The sequence below is a fragment of the Physeter macrocephalus genome, chromosome 2 (genome assembly GCF_002837175.3).
Source record: "Physeter macrocephalus isolate SW-GA chromosome 2, ASM283717v5, whole genome shotgun sequence".
Lineage (NCBI taxonomy): Eukaryota > Metazoa > Chordata > Mammalia > Artiodactyla > Physeteridae > Physeter > Physeter macrocephalus.
Genome location: NC_041215.1, coordinates 138,343,593 through 138,360,393, shown reverse-complemented (window position 1 = coordinate 138,360,393; position 16,801 = coordinate 138,343,593). Strand labels below are relative to the sequence as shown.

Sequence of the window (16,801 nt, the reverse complement as noted above, 5' to 3'; positions counted from 1 at the left end):
CCCTTTCCTCTTTTTCCAGATTCCCAAATTCTTCCTGGTGTGTGTGTGTGTGTGTGTGTGTGTAGTTCATCTTCTATGTAGAAGTTGGGGGGTGGGGTCACAGAAGATCTGTCCCCGTCATCGTCTCCAGGGTGCACTCGGGGGCGTGTTTCTGGGCGCGTGGGGACGCGCGCTCTTGCTAGTGGTGCCAGCCTGCCTGCGCCTGTCAGCCAGGGGCCGGGACTCTTTCTGAGAGCCTCCCTCACGCAGGCTGCTGTGTGGCGAGGACAGTCTCGCTCCTCTGACCCCAGTAACCTGTGATGTCCCGGGCTCTGGTGTAGGCAGGCGGGCGGAGGCAGGTGGCACACGAGCCGTAGGAGGTGACCAGCGCTCAAAGGAAGGGCACAGCGGGGGAGGGTGTGCCGTCTTGGGGTCTGTGAGCCAGAATGAGGCAGGGGTGGCCTTCTGGGAAACGGAGCAGTGCCGCGTGTGGTGGGGTGGCCAGAGGGCCAGGCTCCAAGGCCCTTGGGAGGGAAGCAGGGCCCGGCCGCCAGGCCTTTGGTTTTTACCCAGTGTCAGAGTGGAGCCCTCGGGGGCTGTCGGCAGATGAGGGGCAGGTTTGACTCCAGAGTCGGTGGGTGCGGGGCCCAGGGCGGAGCAGGGAGAGCCCAGGGAGGCTGTGGGCTGGACCCGGTGCCCGTGGGGCAGTGAGGGGCGGTCAGATCCGAGACCTGCTGTGGACGTGGGGCTGGCGGTGTGTCTGAGGTCAGATTAGGCCCCCTCGCCCCCTGCTCACCAGTCACACGGGCCGAGGAGGTGGATTTCAGCAGGATGAGCCAGCGAATGGAAAACACTTTTTTTTTTTCACTGTTGCTGCCAGATCTAAGGGTGAACACCAAGACCCCAAAGCCAGTGGAGAGCCAGGCCGCCTCCCCCAGGGCCCAGGTTCCTGCAGACGCCGGGGGCTGCCTTGCCTTCTCCCTCCCGGCGCTGCCCACTCTGGGGTAAGTCCTCTGGGGGCGGGGCGGGGGCGCGAGGGGCGGGGGGAGGCACCCTGGGGAAGTGTTCGGTCCTTGGGAATGATGGAGGTGACACCTGCTGCTGCCCCTCACGATGGCAGTGCTTCTCCTGTGTCACCCGGCCAGGTCCCTGCAGGCTCTGTGAGACGGGCCCCATTTTATGGATAAGAAGGCGTTTAGGGAGGTTCCAGGGAGCTGATTCCAGCCTAATTTTCTCATTCTGAAAATAATTTGAATGTTTGCCATACATTTTTAAATAACAAAGTATTCTATTTAGAGGAGACGAGGTACAATGTGGAAAATTTAGGGAAGTAGAAATAGAACTTCCACTTGCTCAGTTATCCCGGTCCTGTTGTGCATAGCATTTTGGTTGGTTTCCAGTAAGCTTCTCTCTTTAAAACAATCTCTGGGAAGCATGGCATACAGTAACGCGCCGGCCGGTCTGCACCTCTCCCTCTCACCCTGGGAGGCGCTGCCCCCACGTCACTCGGAGTCCCTCACTGCCCTGGGGTCAGGACGCAGGCCGCAGGAGCCTGTTCTTGAACGTCACCAAGTGCACTCCCTTATCTCCGGCATCTTTTGCTCACCATTGTGTGGGATTTATTCACTCGCACATACACACTGTTTTCTAGTCTTCTTGAAATTATGTTTTAAATACATACTACGTGAACGTGTATGTTTTTCTAAGTACAGAAGAATAATGGTAAACAGCAGAAGCCTCTGTGAGTCTCTCCCAGGTCCCCCAGAGAGAACCACTGCCAGCAGTGATCTTGCAGACCCCTTCCCTGTGTGCTTAGACGGAAGTGTGTGTTACACAGGCACAGGGAGGCTGCCATGCGCACGTTGTCCTAAATGTGTGCACGTGCCGGGACATGCGGTGTGTGTGTCTCGGAGACCTTTCTCTGCAGTGCTGCCTCAGAACCGCCACCTCACAGGTGGCACCATGGTTTGCGAACACGGCTCCTGTCATTTGCTTCAACTTCCTGGCCTTTTCCTATTTAACTTTTGGTGGCTGGAGCAGCGTGACTGCGGGCTCTCCTTGCTGTGTGTGTGCGTGTGTGTGCGCGCACACACACGCACACACACACGGTGAGGAGGGAGTATTCTGTGCTGCCTGGGGGCGCATGGTGGGGCCTGGGCCCAGGGGCACCCGCTGATGTGGGCGCCAGGTGCCCGGCCTGCATCAGGGCAGGTGCGTCTTAGCGGTGGCTCACGTGCTGAGCGATCCTCAGCGCGGTGCATGGGCTTGATTTTCTGGGACGCGGGTGGGCAACGAGGAGCTTCCACTAGGTGGGCTGGTTCCTGCGTTTCCTCTTCACTGGACGCTTGTGCTCTCGTGGTTCTAAGTGTTTGATCTGCGTCCTTCACGGGCCAGTTACCGTCTTCTTCCTTCCTTCACTTGTCGCCTCACCTGCTGACACCGCAGAGGCCGTGCGGCTCCCCGGAGACGGGCCCAGGGCCGGCCTCTTGGCCCGGGTGGTTGGTGGCGGTAGATAGAGGTGGCGTAGCAGTGATGGGTCGTTCTTGCCTGGTGTCTGCAGGCCCTCGCCCCCTCAGCTGTCACCCAGAACTCCACTCACAGCGGCCTCCTCTGTGGGGCCCGTCCTTGAGTGGCGTCCTTCCTCTCCCCGCCTCTTTGTGAGCCCCTGGTGTAACATTTACAGATCGCCGCACGCCTCCCCAGCCAGGCCGGGCACTGCCACTTTCTGTCGGCCTTGGTGCTGGCGGCCGACCTTGGGCTGACACGGGGCCAGCGCTCAGCACCGCCTGCTGAGTGGGTGCTGGCGGCGGGGCCGGCAGAGGGGAGTCTGGACGCAGATTGCCTGCTGGGCCGCGGCAGCCTCTTCCTCAGTCGTCGGCCGTGCTGAGTGCGCTGGGGGCTTCGTGCTCCCGCTCTCAGGACCCTGGGGGCTTGGCTTTTCCAGCCCCTGCTCCTTGTGCCCTGCCCCCTCTGAGCTGTGAGACCCGATGGTGTTTGTAGCCGTGGTGGTTTACCGCGTGCAGTGTCCAACGCCTCTCCTTTCTTCCCACACCTCCACCTTGCGGGCAGGAAGAGGCCGGCTGCACGGCTGTCGGGGTCCCACTCACCGCAAAGTGAGATTGCTGACCACAGCCTTGAGCAGAGGGTCCTAGGCACTCAGTGGCATTCTTGGATAAATCATTGCTAAGTGTGGATTTATCTGGAGAGTATGTGAGTTGGTTCTTCATTTTTAAATTTTGTTATAAAAGTCTTTTTTTTCTGTCGTAAGTTTATGGCGTTAAATGCATGGTGCGGGTCTCTAATCAAGGGGGAGCCCCTGTGATCTCTTGTTTTTGACTCTTCTGTGGCTCCTAAGTGACTGTGTCATCCGTCTAACAACCCCCAGGGTGGACAGCATCCCAGAAGGAAGCCGGCCAGCCCACAGCGAGCAGTCATTGTCCAAGGACCGGCAAAACACGCCAGAAGGAAGCCCACCCGTCCATGGCCAACAGCCGTCACCCCAGGACCAGCAAAATATCCCAGAGGGAAGCCCGCCAGCCCAGGAACAGTCACTGCCCGAGGGCCAGCGAAACACGCCAGGGGGATGCCCATCAGACCCTGGCCGACGGTCGTCGCCAGAGGACGAGCAGAGCACTGTCTTAGAGAAAGAGCAGCTGGCAGCAGCAGAGAGCCTCAGGCAGGACCTTCTGGGAGGAGCCAGGTCTGACCCAGTGGACACAAAACCATGTGCTTCCCATGAAGACTCGGAAACACCAGTGCCAAGTACAGATGGGACCAGTGGTGCTGGAAAGGGTGGCCTGTATCAGGAGACACAGCTGGGACGGAGGGGCTCGAGTGGTGCCAGCGATTCAAACCACGGGGCTGATGCCACCAAGGCCAGGCCCCACGCCGTGGGTCAGCCGGCAGGGCAGGGCCTCCCGGTGCGCGGCCCTGGATTCGAGGGAGAGTGGAGCGCTCAGCGGGGAAGCCCGGACTCGGCCCACAGCCCCTCGGGGGCGGCGCAGCCCTTGCTCTCGACGCCTTCTTTGGATGAGCCATGGCCGGGGACGTGCTTGATGAAGGAGCAGCTGTCTGCGTCGAGCTTCGCGGGGCCTTGGGGTGTCTCCTATGCCGAGCTGCTCCCCGCAGAGCAGCCCCCGCCCTCCGCCCCTGCATCCTTGTGTGACCTGGGAGGCACAGACCCGCACGGCGGCCGCTCGGGCAGCTCCTCGGCCTGCTACGCCCTTGCCACTGACCTGCCCGGTGCCCCGGAGACCATGGAGGCCCGGGAGGCTGGCGAGAATTCGTTTTCCTGGAACCTCAAGGAACTCGTTTTCAGAGAATGGACAGACCGAACTTCTTCAAACTGTTCCTGTGCTACGTCTGAGCTCGGGGGGACCCGCTCCCCTTCGCCGGGGGTCTCTGATGTGGACGTGAGTGGCTTACGCAGGCAGAGGTCAGAAGTCCTGGACGACCGGGAGTTGTTACTGCTGACTGGCGCCTACTGCAGTCTGGGTGAAGGCCGGCGGTTCCGTGAGAGCTGCCTGGGGCTGCATGGGGCAGAACCCTCGCAGACTTGCTTGGTGTCCTCCGAACACTATGACCTGGATGGCCGAGAGAGCCCGGACCGCGTCCCTCCTGTGTCGGGAGCCGGCCCCGTGGATACGTCCCCGTTAGAGGAACCCAGGCTGAGCCTCCAGGTCACCTCCACGCCTGTGAGAGCAGACGGCCCTGCGCCGCTCGGGGCCGCCGACCTGCAGCACGAGATCCAGGAGGGCGCCTACGCGGGGAGCTGTTACCACCGAGACGGCTCGCAGCTGAGTACGTGCGGGTGGGGGGCGGGGGGGGGCCCGGTCCCCCATTGCCCTGCTGCCCCGAGAGCGCGGCGCAGCGGGGTCAGGGGGCTTCCCGGTCCCGGTGTCTGACGGGGCTTCACCCCCGGAATCGTTTTGGCAGGAATGAGGTATTATATTAAATAAAGAACCGAGGTTAGAGTTTACCTCTTCTAAGTGAGGATTACAGGTGCGTGTGCCGGGGAGGGGCAGCCCGGGGGCCCAGGCCCTCTGTGCGGTGCAGCAGGGGGGTGGGCTCCCAGGGGCCACACCAGGCGGCAGGTGTGGCTGAGGGGCTGGTGGTGGTTTTCCGTGTGCTGTCGGGGTTCAGGCTGCTCTGGTCTCAGAATCTCCATTCTGGGGGTGTGGCCGTTAGACCCCTTCACTTGTCCCTTTTTCTTTTCCTAATTTCCTAACGGTGCCATATTTCAGCCAGTTGTTTCCTCATTGCTGATTTCGTAGTGTTGGTCACCAGGGTTTTTCCCCAAACTTAAAAGAGTTACATAAGTAATATGTGTTATTTGCAGAAATATCAGAAAATATAAACAAAAAGAAGAAAATAAAATCACCTGTAAACCTCCCTGATAGCTACCTTTGATTTGCTGTTTTCCCAGGAGGCTGTGTCAACGCTCAGGCGTGCCACGGCAGCGTGCACGGTGATGTGTACAGTTAGGTGGCACGTGTGTGTACGTGTGGCTTCCGAGCCAGACTCCTGTGGAGGGTGTTGGGGGCAGGTTTTCCAGGCTCGTCCGAGTCGGCGGCTGGTGGCGGGTCTCTCCTGAGTCCCCTGGCCTCCAGCTGCCCCCGAGGACATGCTGGGCTGCTGACCCCGCGCCGGCGGGAGGTGATGCGGCCGCCAGCCTCAGCTTTGCCCTTCTCCGGGCTCGGTGCCCTCCGCCCCTGCCCCAGGCGCTGTCTGTTGGCTTTATCCTGTTCCGGGGGACATGACACTGCTGTGGTGACAGCAGCGGGAGTGTTTGGTCTCCCCTTCTGTCCTCAGGTGTGCAGTTTGAAGTGAAGCGGGTGGAGCTCCAGGGCTCGTCCACCCTGTTCTGCTGCTGGCTGATGAAGGACCTCCGGCACGGTCACGTGGACTCGGCCCTGCGGACCCGCCTGCTCCTGACCAGCCTGCCCAGCTCCGCCCACTCCTCCTGCGAGCTGTCTGGAGCCAGCCTGGGGGAGGTTGGTGACTGAAGTCAGCTCCTGCCTTCCACCCGCCTCTCAGCATCTCTCTCTCTCTCTCTCTCTCTCTCTCTCTTTCTGTGTCCTCTGGGACGGGAAGAGGGTCTGTGTAGGGTCTGTCTCTGACATTCTGTGTGAGTATCAAGCCACATGTGGGACTTCAGATCTGTGTGTCTCCGTGTGCACGGTGGGGTCCAGGCGTGTGCCAGTCTGGACCGACGTGTTGAGGCCCCGGCGTACCCCGTGGAGAGCAGGTCTTGGGCTGGGGACCCCGTGGGCCTGGGAAGAGCGGGGAGGGGCAACGCGGGGCGTGGGCGCCGCTGGCGCCGCTCGGCCTGCTGCTGCCCAGCTCCTTCAGTGCGTGCCGTGTGGTCCCTCGGACTTCCCTTTGCGTTCGCAGGCGCTCGCAAGCAAACCCTGGATTGAGGAGCCCCCCAGGGCTGTGGAGCTGGAGGGGCTGGCGGCCTGCGAGGGCGCGTACTCCCGCAAGTACAGCACACTCAGCCCCATCGGCAGCGGGGCCTTCGGCTTCGTGTGGACGGCGGTGGACCAGGAAGCCAATAAGGAGGTACTGGGCTCCTGCAGGGGTGGGGTCTGCGTGCTGAGGGGCCGACTGCCCGGCTGCACACCTCATCCTGTAATGTGCCCTAGAGCCACCGCCCCTCCCTCCCAAGTCCCGTTGTGACTAGATTTGTAGTTGCCTGGGCGTTTCGTGATTCGGGGGAGCTGGCATGGTCGCCATAGTGCCTGTCCCGGCGAACCCCGTAGACTGCCCCGGTGTCCCTGGGCCCGGCCTGCCGATTCCTGGGAGGGCCAGTGTGGGACCCCTTCACCACGGCGGCTTCTAGTCACTTCTGCAATTTACCAAAGCTCCGTGCTTGGGTTGATACCTCAAGGATCTGTATCAAACTCCTGTTGGTTTTAGTGATTTTTCAGTGGCTCCTTTGGATTTTCTTCCTCTGCCAGCAGTGGCAGTCCTGTCTCTTTCTCTATTGCTTACGTCTCATCGCCTCTTTTCCTTCCTGCTGTCACCTTGGCTAGGACCTGCAGAGCCATGTGGAGTAACAGGTACGCTACCGACCTCGGGGTGGTCCTCTGTCAATTCCAATGGCTCCTTTTATTTTTTAAATGTATTTATTTATTTTTGGCTGTGTTGGGTCTCCGTTTCTGTGTGAGGGCTTTCTCCAGTTGCGGAGAGCGGGGGCCACTCTTCATCGCGGTGCGCGGGCCTCTCACTGTCACGGCCTCTCCCGTTGTGGAGTGCAGGCTCCAGATGCGCAGGCTCAGTAGTTGTGTCTCATGGGCTTAGTTGTTCCGTGGCATGTGGGATCTTCCCAGACCAGGGCTCGAACCCGTGTCCCCTGCATTGGCAGGCAGATTCTCAACCACTGCGCCACCAGGGAAGCCCTATTTTTTGATGGATACCTTTTGTTTGAGGATACTTCATTTTATTTTCAGTTCACTAAATTTTTTTTTTTTTAAGAATGAACGTTGAGTTCTATCAAATGTCTTTTCAGCATCTATTGCGATGATCGTATCTTTGTTTCCTTTATTAATATATGAATAACAACAGTCAACTTCCATTCGTAGACTCACTCCTCAGTTGTGTTATAACATTCTTTTAATGCGTTGCTGAATTTGGCTTGCTAATATTTTTATTTGGGATTTTTTCATTTATATTCATACGTAAGTGTTTTTTCTTTTTTCTCTGTCAGTTTTGTGGGGCCTGCAGAGTTGGGGACACCGGTGGTGACCAGCCTGTGACGTCACGTCTGCAGGGGTTTCTGTGGCGAGTCTCGTCCCCTTGGCTGTCCTCACTCTCTCTTCTCTTTGCTAGACTTGCCAAAGAATTGCCTATTTTTTAATCAAATATTTGCTTTGTTTTCTTTAAATTTCTTTTCTTGTACTTTCTACGAGTTAATTTTGCTATTTTTCTAGCTTATTAGATTGAATGTGTGTTTTTTTAAGCTGTTACTTAATAATAAAAGCTTGTGCAGTGTTGAGTTGTCTGAGTGCACTCGGCCACCTTCTAGAGGTTTAAACACATGCTGCTCTGGGTGTCACGTGTTCCTAAGCAGTCTCGTTCTTAAGTTTCTATTGTCATCTTTAATTTATTTGAGGCAGATCTTCTCACTCTTGGTTTGGATCAGGAATCCAAAAGGCTCTGCGGGTTTCTTTAGACCTTTATACCTAAGGAAGAAGAAAGGAACCCCAGAGTTCTTCTCTTGGTTTAAAAAGAAGCCACATGAGTAATTTTGCCTTTCAGAAAACAGGGATGTCAATTTAAATGTTATTAGGCCAACACATTATTAAGTAAAGCAGCCAGTCAGAAAGTATACTTTGAAGGGTTTGGGTCTAGTTCTCAGGACAGAGAGTGCGGATCGATTTGCAGGCTGTTTCCATCTTAACAGTATCAATTCTTCTGATCCACAAACATGGGATGTCTGTCCGTTTATTCAGATCTTTAATTTCTTTCAACAATGTTTTTTAGATTTTATTTCATTTACTTTATTTTTAAAAAGTTTTATTTTATATTGGAGTATAGTTGATTAACGATGTTGTGTTCATTTCTCAACAATGTTTTATAGTTTTCAGTGTACAAGTCTTGTCCTGCTTTTGTTAAACCTCCAGTGTTTTTGTATCCAGTTTCTTCTCTTTCCTGTGTTCATGTTTCATTTGCTGGAATATATTTGTTACTAATTTTTCTAGGAAGGATGTATGGGTGTTCCACTCGGAATCCTTACATGTATTAAGGTGTGTTTTTTTCCCTCATATTTTAGTGGAGATGTGCCTTTATCCTCTCAGAACGTTTTAGGCAGACAGTGGTGTCTATTGTCATCTACCATTATTTTGAAGTGAATTTTGCTGCCAGCAACTTGATTTTTATCCTTTCAGTTTTTGGGTTTTTTTTTAATCTTCAGAATTCAGAAAGTTCACCAGGATGTATTTCTCTCTCTGTGTGTGTGTGTGTGTGTGTGTGTGTGTGTGTGTGTGTGTGTGTGTGTGTTCTTTCTTCTTGCTCGACACTTGGTAAGACTTCAGTCTAGATGTTCAGAGCTTTCTTTACCATAAGAGGATTCTCTTCTCTCGTTCTGTTATTCTTCCCCCTGAAGCTCATGTTAGGTGTGTGTGGAGGCCGTGGAGGCCGCCTTCCTTGTCTCCCTGAACCTGCAGCTGGACGGGCAGCAGGCAGCTCCCTGCAAACACGTGAACTCGAGCTCTGCCGTCTGCGCTGCTCCGGCCCCGCCTGACTCCATCATCCTTCCCGTGCCCGGTAACCTGGCTCCTCGGGCCGTCAGCCTTGCTTCCACCCTCATCTTCTTGCTTTCCCTTGTGTCTCTCATCTGACCTGTTAAATCGTGGTGCGCCTCCCCTCGAAGCATCTTCAGAGTTTGTCCACTTGTCGCCACGCACATGCTGGCACCCAAGCCACCACCTTTTCTCTCCAGATTATCGTGGGGTGACTGGATATTGCAGAAGCTCCTCCGTGGTCTCCCTGCTTCTGCCCTGGCCCCGTGTGCCGGCGCTGCCCCTCATGCCGCCTGCTCGCCACGCGCAGAGCCTCCCCCATCTTCCCTGCCTGCAGGGCCGTCCCCCGGCCCCTCTCAGGAGCCGCCGCCTCAGGAAGCCCCCCTGGCCCCGCCGCCCGGCACTTCCCCGTTCAGCCGCTCCTTCTCGGCCCTCGCTTTTCCTGACCCGCGGCGCATCTCGGGTGTCGTCTGCTTCCCGGCAGATGCTGATCTCTGTGAGGGCGGGGCTCTCTGTCGGCTGGTTTGGGGTCTCCTGCTGACGTGTGGAGCAGGCCCGGCCCGCGGTCGCTGCTCACCGCGTGCCCAGCACCCACCTGGGAGCAGGTGTTTTGTTGAGGGGCAGGGTTGTCATCCATTGACCTAGAGGGTTGGTTTCCTTTACTAGCGGTGTCTTTTTTGTCTGTCCCACGCTCCAGCTGACTATCGTGAATCGACTAACACCGTTACTTCTGTATTTATCTTGTGTCCATCTGTCTTGCTGAGCTCTCTGATTAGTTCTCAGGATCAACGTGAATGACAGTTTTTGTTCATTTTTTCTAGTTCTCAGGCCTCTTGTTTCATTTCCTCAGCCAGGACACCCAGTGCTCGGCTGAGAAATTGGGGTGACATGCGGCGCTCTGGGGAACGCCTGTCTCTCCGCAGCTCCGCCTGGCTCCGCCGTCACCCCCGTCCGCCCACTTTCTAGGGCGGGCAGGTCCCCTAGTCAGCACTTCCGGGGCTGCTGACTTGCTTCTCTGTCTGCTCGTGCCCGCCGGAGGGTTGTTGTTAGGCTTCTTCTTTCATGTCCCTGGGGCTCAGCGGGGGTGGGGGTGGGGATAGGGTGGAGGTAGAGCAGCGGCCACAATGGGCTGCCGGAGGCACGGCGGGGATGGCTGCGTCACATCCTCTCTGTTTTCCTCACAGGTGGTGGTGAAGTTTATTAAGAAGGAGAAGGTTTTGGAGGATTGTTGGATTGAGGATCCCAAACTTGGGAAAGTCACTTTAGAGATTGCCATCCTGTCCAGGGTGGAGCACGCCAACATCATCAAGGTGGAGAGCTGCTGTCACGTCACCTCTCGAGTTCGTTGTCTTGAAGGTACCCCGGCAGGGCCAGACCCAGCTTTGTGTCTTTCCAGGTACTGGACGTATTTGAAAACCAAGGGTTCTTTCAGCTGGTGATGGAGAAGCACGGCTCCGGCCTGGACCTCTTTGCGTTCATCGACCGCCATCCCAGCCTCGATGAGCCCCTGGCGAGCTACATCTTCCGACAGGTGAGAGCAGGCCAGAGCCGCCCGGGGGAGACTGTGGGCTGGGCTGCCTGGGCCCAGGGCCGCAGGGATCAGCGATACACACTCTGTTCTCTCTGTGAGCTGGATCTGGCCTTCGGTTTTTGGATTTTGTTGAGTAGGATATGTATCTTGAGAAGAGAATTCTATGGATGAAGCAGAGAGAGTAAGGTGGGGAAGGAAGAATGAGGCCAGGTACTATCCTGGAATGATAGCAGACGTGGGTTTGATGATTCAAGTTTACTTACATCCCTACAATATCCACACCCGTCTCAAAAATGGACCAACAGGGCTTCCCTGGTGGCGCAGTGGTTGAGAGCCCGCCTGCCGATGCAGGGGACGCGGGTTCGTGCCCCGGTCCGGGAAGATCCCACATGCCGCGGAGCGGCTGGGCCCGTGAGCCATGGCCGCTGAGCCTGCGCTCTGCAACGGGAGAGGCCACAACAGTGAGAGGCCCGCGTACCGCAAAAAATAAAAAGGACCAACAAAGCTACCAGATTGGGTTTTGAGATTGTGCATTTGATCTGAATCCTTGTTCACCGATGGGAAATCATTGCTCATTTGTACGTAGAAATCATTCTAGTGCCAGCATCATGAGGCCGTTGGGGTTAAATCAGAGAGTGCCTCTAAGGCCCTTGTGCAGCACACACGAGTCCTGCACACAGGAAGTGCTTAATAAACATAGCTGTCCAGTTAATTAGTCCACAAAGGTTGCGGCTCTGGCAATCTCATTTTACAGTGAGTATTTGTCTGGATCTCTTTTGTGTCTGTCTGTGTATTGACGTTAGTCCACTTGTTAGTTTTTGGAATGGGAGCGTGACCAGGGAAGTGGAAAGGTGTCCTATGAGAGAGAGAAATTGGGTGGCAGGGTGGGGAGGGGGAGACAGCAATTCTTGTTTTAGTTTTAATAATGTGGTAGTTCCATTCCAGACGATTCCTAGCTCCCTGGAGAAGATGGGGAGATACCTGGGAGGGGGCTGTGACCAATTCACAGATTTGCTCTTCGTTTCCTGGAGCTGACTTGATGTCTAATGACAGCTTCCATGAATTGACATTTCTTCCTCAAAGCTATAAGCTCCCAGAAGTTATTGGATTTGTGAAATTAAATTTCTGAGGCACCTACTTGTAAGTTTCGGTCATCATTGTTCTGCCCGAAGAATGTCACCTCTCCCCCTTTGCTACTTTGGAAGGTTATTTACGCATCTACTTTACTTCATGGCAAAGATTTGTTTCCGAAATCTTCATGGCAAACAGAGTGTCAGTATGACATAACATTAGGAGTCACTTATCAATAGCTGCTATCTAACCGTTGTTAATTTGGGGCTACTGATACAGGTAATTCTAGTGTTCAGTACTTTTTAACTTTTGCAAGAAGTATCTATAGCCCCTTTGTAAATCTATGTACATAATAAGTGTTGTTATATGTAAACATGGATTCACAACTCTACAGAACTATATTATTACATATAAACGTATGTATGTACAGTGCCAGATATTAGTGTATTGCCTCTCAGCTCCGGATCTGTGGATCTGCTTGGTGAACTGCTCTCCTGTGCAGCTGGGATCATGGGGGGGGCCTGCAGGAAGAGCAGCTACTCCCGTTCAGGTTCTTTACCCCTTTGTAGTTAATAAACCTGATGAAGCCTTCCATGTTCAGATTAACGTGTGGTCTCTGTTTCCCAACTGGAGCCTGATATGTACATGTGCATGTGTGTATGTATATGTGTCTACATATACATGTAAAAGTGTATGTATATGTGAATGTATAAGTATAGACATGCACGTGTACGTATGCACACGTGTGTATGTGTGTACACGTGCACATGCATGCTTCTTTATATAAACGTGCAGGTATGTATATGTTTGCATGCATGTGTATGTAAATATACATTCATTCATTTATTTAAAGTTAATTAATTCAGCTTAGTTTGTCTGCCATGAACTATTGCTTCTGACTCAAAGATATTCATCTGTAAATATAAAGTTGTCTCTAATGATGTAAATGACTGACTACATCCATGAAATCACTGTTATTTATTTATTTTAAATTTTTGGCTGCATTGGGTCTTCGTTGCTGAGCGCAGGCTTTCTCTAGTTGTGGCGAGCGGGGGCTGCTCTTTGTTGTGGTGCGTGGGCTTCTCATTGCGGTGGCTTCTCGTTGCAGAGCATGGGCTCTAGGTGCGCAGGCTTCAGGAGTTGTGGCGCGTGGGCTGAGTAGTTGTGGTGCACGGGCTTAGTTGCTCCGTGCCATGTAGGATCTTCCCGGACCAGGGCTTGAACCCGTGTCCCCTGCATTGGCAGGCGGATTCTTAACCACTGCGCCACCAGGGAAGTCCCGAAATCACTATGTTGATCGGTACAGTTGGTGTCCAAATTATGAATGGGGTCAGAAATTGTACTAATCTTACTTAAACTTGACTGAGGTGCTACTTTTGTTGATCTCTGTTCACCAAATGTGCAGTGCAGGCAGACGGCAGTATATTCTAGTAACTTTACCCTTTCACAGTGGAGACTAATGTACTTGGCTTGTTGAAATGAAGCCCATTTCCTGGGGAGTTACTTTATTTTTTATTTTTATTTTTTCTGTGGTATGCGGGCCTCCCTCTGTTGCGGCCTCTCCCGTTGCGGAGCACAGGCTCCGGACGTGCAGGCTCAGTGGCCATGGCTCACGGGCCCAGCCGCTCCGCGGCATGTGGGATCCTCCCAGACCGGGGCGCGAACCCGGTTCCCCTGCATCGGCAGGCGGACGCGCAACCACTGTGCCACCAGGGAAGCCCAGGGGGGAGTTGCTTTAAATTCACATGGTTGAGAATTCCACACATGTTGGGGAACGTATGGCTGACACTCAGTGCTGCTCTTTGAGGAGCTTCTGGAGCCTTGAAGTAGGAGTTTGGAGACTTGGCTTCTGTCCCCAGCTCTGCTCCTGAATTGCCATGTGAACTCTGGGCAGATCACTGTCCCTCACTGTGAACCGAAGGTGGTGGAGTCAGGCCTTCTCTAGGGCCACCTCCCATGCAACCAGCCCACACTCATTAAGGTGCCCACCATGTGTCTTTGTAGCTTCTGCCGTGGTCTGCCTGTCTTTCCTCCCAAGATGGTCGTTCTGTGTCTGCTGAGGAGGTTTCGTTGGTAGCACACAGAGAACTTAAAACTCACATATTTATCTGGGGGAGGGAGGAATGGGGGTGTCAGTGAAAGAATACAAAGTTTCAGTTTTGCAGGATGAGTAAGTCCTAGAGGTCCGCTGCGCGGCATGGTCCCTATAGCTAACGATGCTGTGTGGTATACTTTAAGATTTGCTAAGGGGGTAGACCGTGTCTTAGGTGTCCTTATCACAAAATAATAATAATAATAAATAATGAAATTAAAGAAAAGAATCCTAGATCTGCGTTGCTGCCCTGTGGGCATAATGTGTGCCAGCCACAGTGAGCATGCTGCCTGGAGCTGCTTTTCCTCTGGCTCAGCCGTGTGCAATCCGCAGCCTACAGAGTCTTTCCTGTCACCAGTTTGTGATGAGTTAGAGAACTCTTTTTTCTTTGTTGTTGTTCTTTTCTTTTTTTCTTCTTAATCCTTAATTTAAATTCATGTTCTACTTGAATTGCCTTTTAAAAAATCCCCTGTGGCCTCCTGATTTCAGCTGGTGTCAGCAGTGGGATACCTGCGCTCCAAGAGCATCATTCATCGGGACATCAAGGACGAGAACATCGTGATCGCTGAGGATTTTACAATCAAGCTCATAGACTTTGGCTCGGCTGCCTACCTGGAGAGGGGCAAGCTGTTCTATACCTTCTGTGGGACAATTGAGTACTGCGCGCCCGAAGTCCTCATGGGAAACCCGTACGTATCATGGGAGCTGCAGCCTGTTGTCACACCTGCCATCAGACCTGCAGTTGGTGGGGTTTTGGGGGGAAAAATGGTTTCAGTTTGTGCCTCTTTGACGAGGGTGTTGAGTGATGAAGTATGTTTGGGAGATAAGTGGGCAGGCAGGCAGGAAAAGTAAGGTGGGTCAGGGAAGCTGGGGGATGGAGACAGAGGTTCAGTATATTATTTCCTCAACTTTTATGTTTGGAGTTTCATATAATTAAAAGTTAAGAGAGAGCTTCTCTGGTGGTGCAGTGGTTAGGAATACGCCTGCCAATGCAGGGGACACAGGTTCGAGCCCTGGTCTGGGAAGATCCCACATGCCGCGGAGCAACTAGGCCCGTGAGCCGCAACTACTGAGCCTGCGCGTCTGGAGCTCATGTTCCGCAACAAGACAGGCCGCGACAGTGAGAGGCCCGCGCGCCGCGATGAAGAGCAGCCCCCGCTCGCCACAACTAGAGAAAGCCCTCGCCCAGAAACGAAGACCCAACACAGCCAAAAAATAAATAAATAAATAAATATTTTTTAAAAGTATATATAAAAAAAAGTTAAGAGAGGGCTTCCCTGGTGGTGCAGTGGTTAGGAATACGCCTGCCAATGCAGGGGACACAGGTTCGAGCCCTGGTCCGGGAAGATCCCACATGCCATGAAGCAACTAAGCCTGTGCGCCACAACTACTGAACCTGCGCTCTAGAGCCCACGAGCCACAACTACTGAAGACCCAACACAGCCAAAAAATAAATAAATAAATAAATAAATAAATAAATATTTTTTAAAAGTATATATAAAAAAAAAGTTAAGAGAGGGCTTCCCTGGTGGTGCAGTGGTTAGGAATACGCCTGCCAATGCAGGGGACACAGGTTCGAGCCCTGGTCCGGGAAGATCCCACATGCCATGAAGCAACTAAGCCTGTGCGCCACAACTACTGAACCTGCGCTCTAGAGCCCACGAGCCACAACTACTGAAGCTCACGTGCCTAGAGTCCGTGCTCCGCAACAAGAGAAGCGACTGCAATGAGAAGCCCATGCACCCCAATGAAGAGTAGCCCCAGCTCAATGCAACTAGAGAAAGCCCGCGCGCAGCAATGAAGACCCAACGCAGCCAAAGATAAATAAATTTAAAAAAAAAAAAAAAGAAAGAAAAAAGAGTTAAGAGAAAGATAAAAAGAGTCCCAAAACTTGGGACTCCTCGAATGAAGAGGATTTTTTTTTTTAGTTCGTTTATTTATTTTGATGACAGAACTAGTAATCTAGTCCAATAATATATTGCGGGGCTGGCCATGTAAGAAATCAAGCAACAGGAAAAGTACTAATGCAGAGGGTCCAGGCTGAAGCTGGGTCCACTCCTGGCCGGAGGTGCTGTCGCTGACTGGCCCGGCATGTGTCAGCTCGGGGCGCGCCAAGCCTCCTGCTCTGGCTGAGAGGAGAAGCAGGGGTGCGGGCCGCGTTTACACCTCTGCGTCCCAGAAGCCTGTGAGCTGGAGGGGCCCAGCCTGGGCAGGGCCTGGTCTCAGGGAACTCGGGAGAGGAAAGGACACTGAGGTAGCTCAGGTGCTGGTGGGCTTGCATGGAAACAGTGCTCAGTGTTTCTCCTGCGTATGCATGGATTTCTGTCTGGTCCACATGTAAACGAAGTGTGTCTGTACACATATGAAATGAAATCCAGTCAGATCCGGACCACAGGTATTATCCTGTACTACCTACATGTACTTTGGAGCGGTGTGGTTAGGACGTGTCTCTCCAGGAGGGCTTGTGGTTAGAGGGACAGACGCCAGAGCGTTGCGGGGACCTTCACTGCCCGGTTCTACATCCCGTCCTCTGGGACCCTGCTTCCTCCCTCTTGTTTTCATGTCCTTCTCCTCCAGGGGCGGCAGATCCGGCCCCCACCTGTTTTCATAACTACAGTCCTGTCGGCTCACGTAGTGTCTGTGGCTGCTTTTGTGCTGCCCTGGTGGGCAGAGGCCACATGGCCCCAGCCTGAAATATTTACTGTTTGGCGCTTTATAGCAAAAGTTTGCTGACCCCTGTTCTAGTCTATTGGATTTTTCTCTTTAGCCTCCAAAATTCTTGAAATCTCTTTCTCCAAGACATAAACGGCACAAAACAAAAACCGCCAAATCTGATTTTCTGGCTGTAGCATTGTCTCATCCCCTCACTTCCCTGAGGTCTGTCCT

General features: G+C 53.7%; 1 protein-coding gene across 6 annotated transcripts in view; it reads left to right on the top strand.

Moving 5' to 3' along the window:
• The window catches only part of PASK (PAS domain containing serine/threonine kinase), a 39,551-nt gene that overhangs the window by 18,554 nt on the left and 4,196 nt on the right, over positions 1 to 16,801 (top strand). For all 6 annotated transcript variants that reach the window (XR_008619447.1, XM_028483461.2, XM_024124545.3 and 3 more), the window contains exons 9-15: positions 860 to 983; positions 3,365 to 4,779; positions 5,791 to 5,972; positions 6,373 to 6,540; positions 10,406 to 10,531; positions 10,618 to 10,752; positions 14,405 to 14,604. Coding sequence is in view for 5 of the 6 variants with exons in the window: in XM_028483461.2 (XP_028339262.1) it covers positions 860 to 983; positions 3,365 to 4,779; positions 5,791 to 5,972; positions 6,373 to 6,540; positions 10,406 to 10,531; positions 10,618 to 10,752; positions 14,405 to 14,604 (2,350 nt within the window). In the remaining variant the exon portion in view is untranslated. The remainder of the gene's footprint in view (positions 1 to 859; positions 984 to 3,364; positions 4,780 to 5,790; positions 5,973 to 6,372; positions 6,541 to 10,405; positions 10,532 to 10,617; positions 10,753 to 14,404; positions 14,605 to 16,801) is intronic.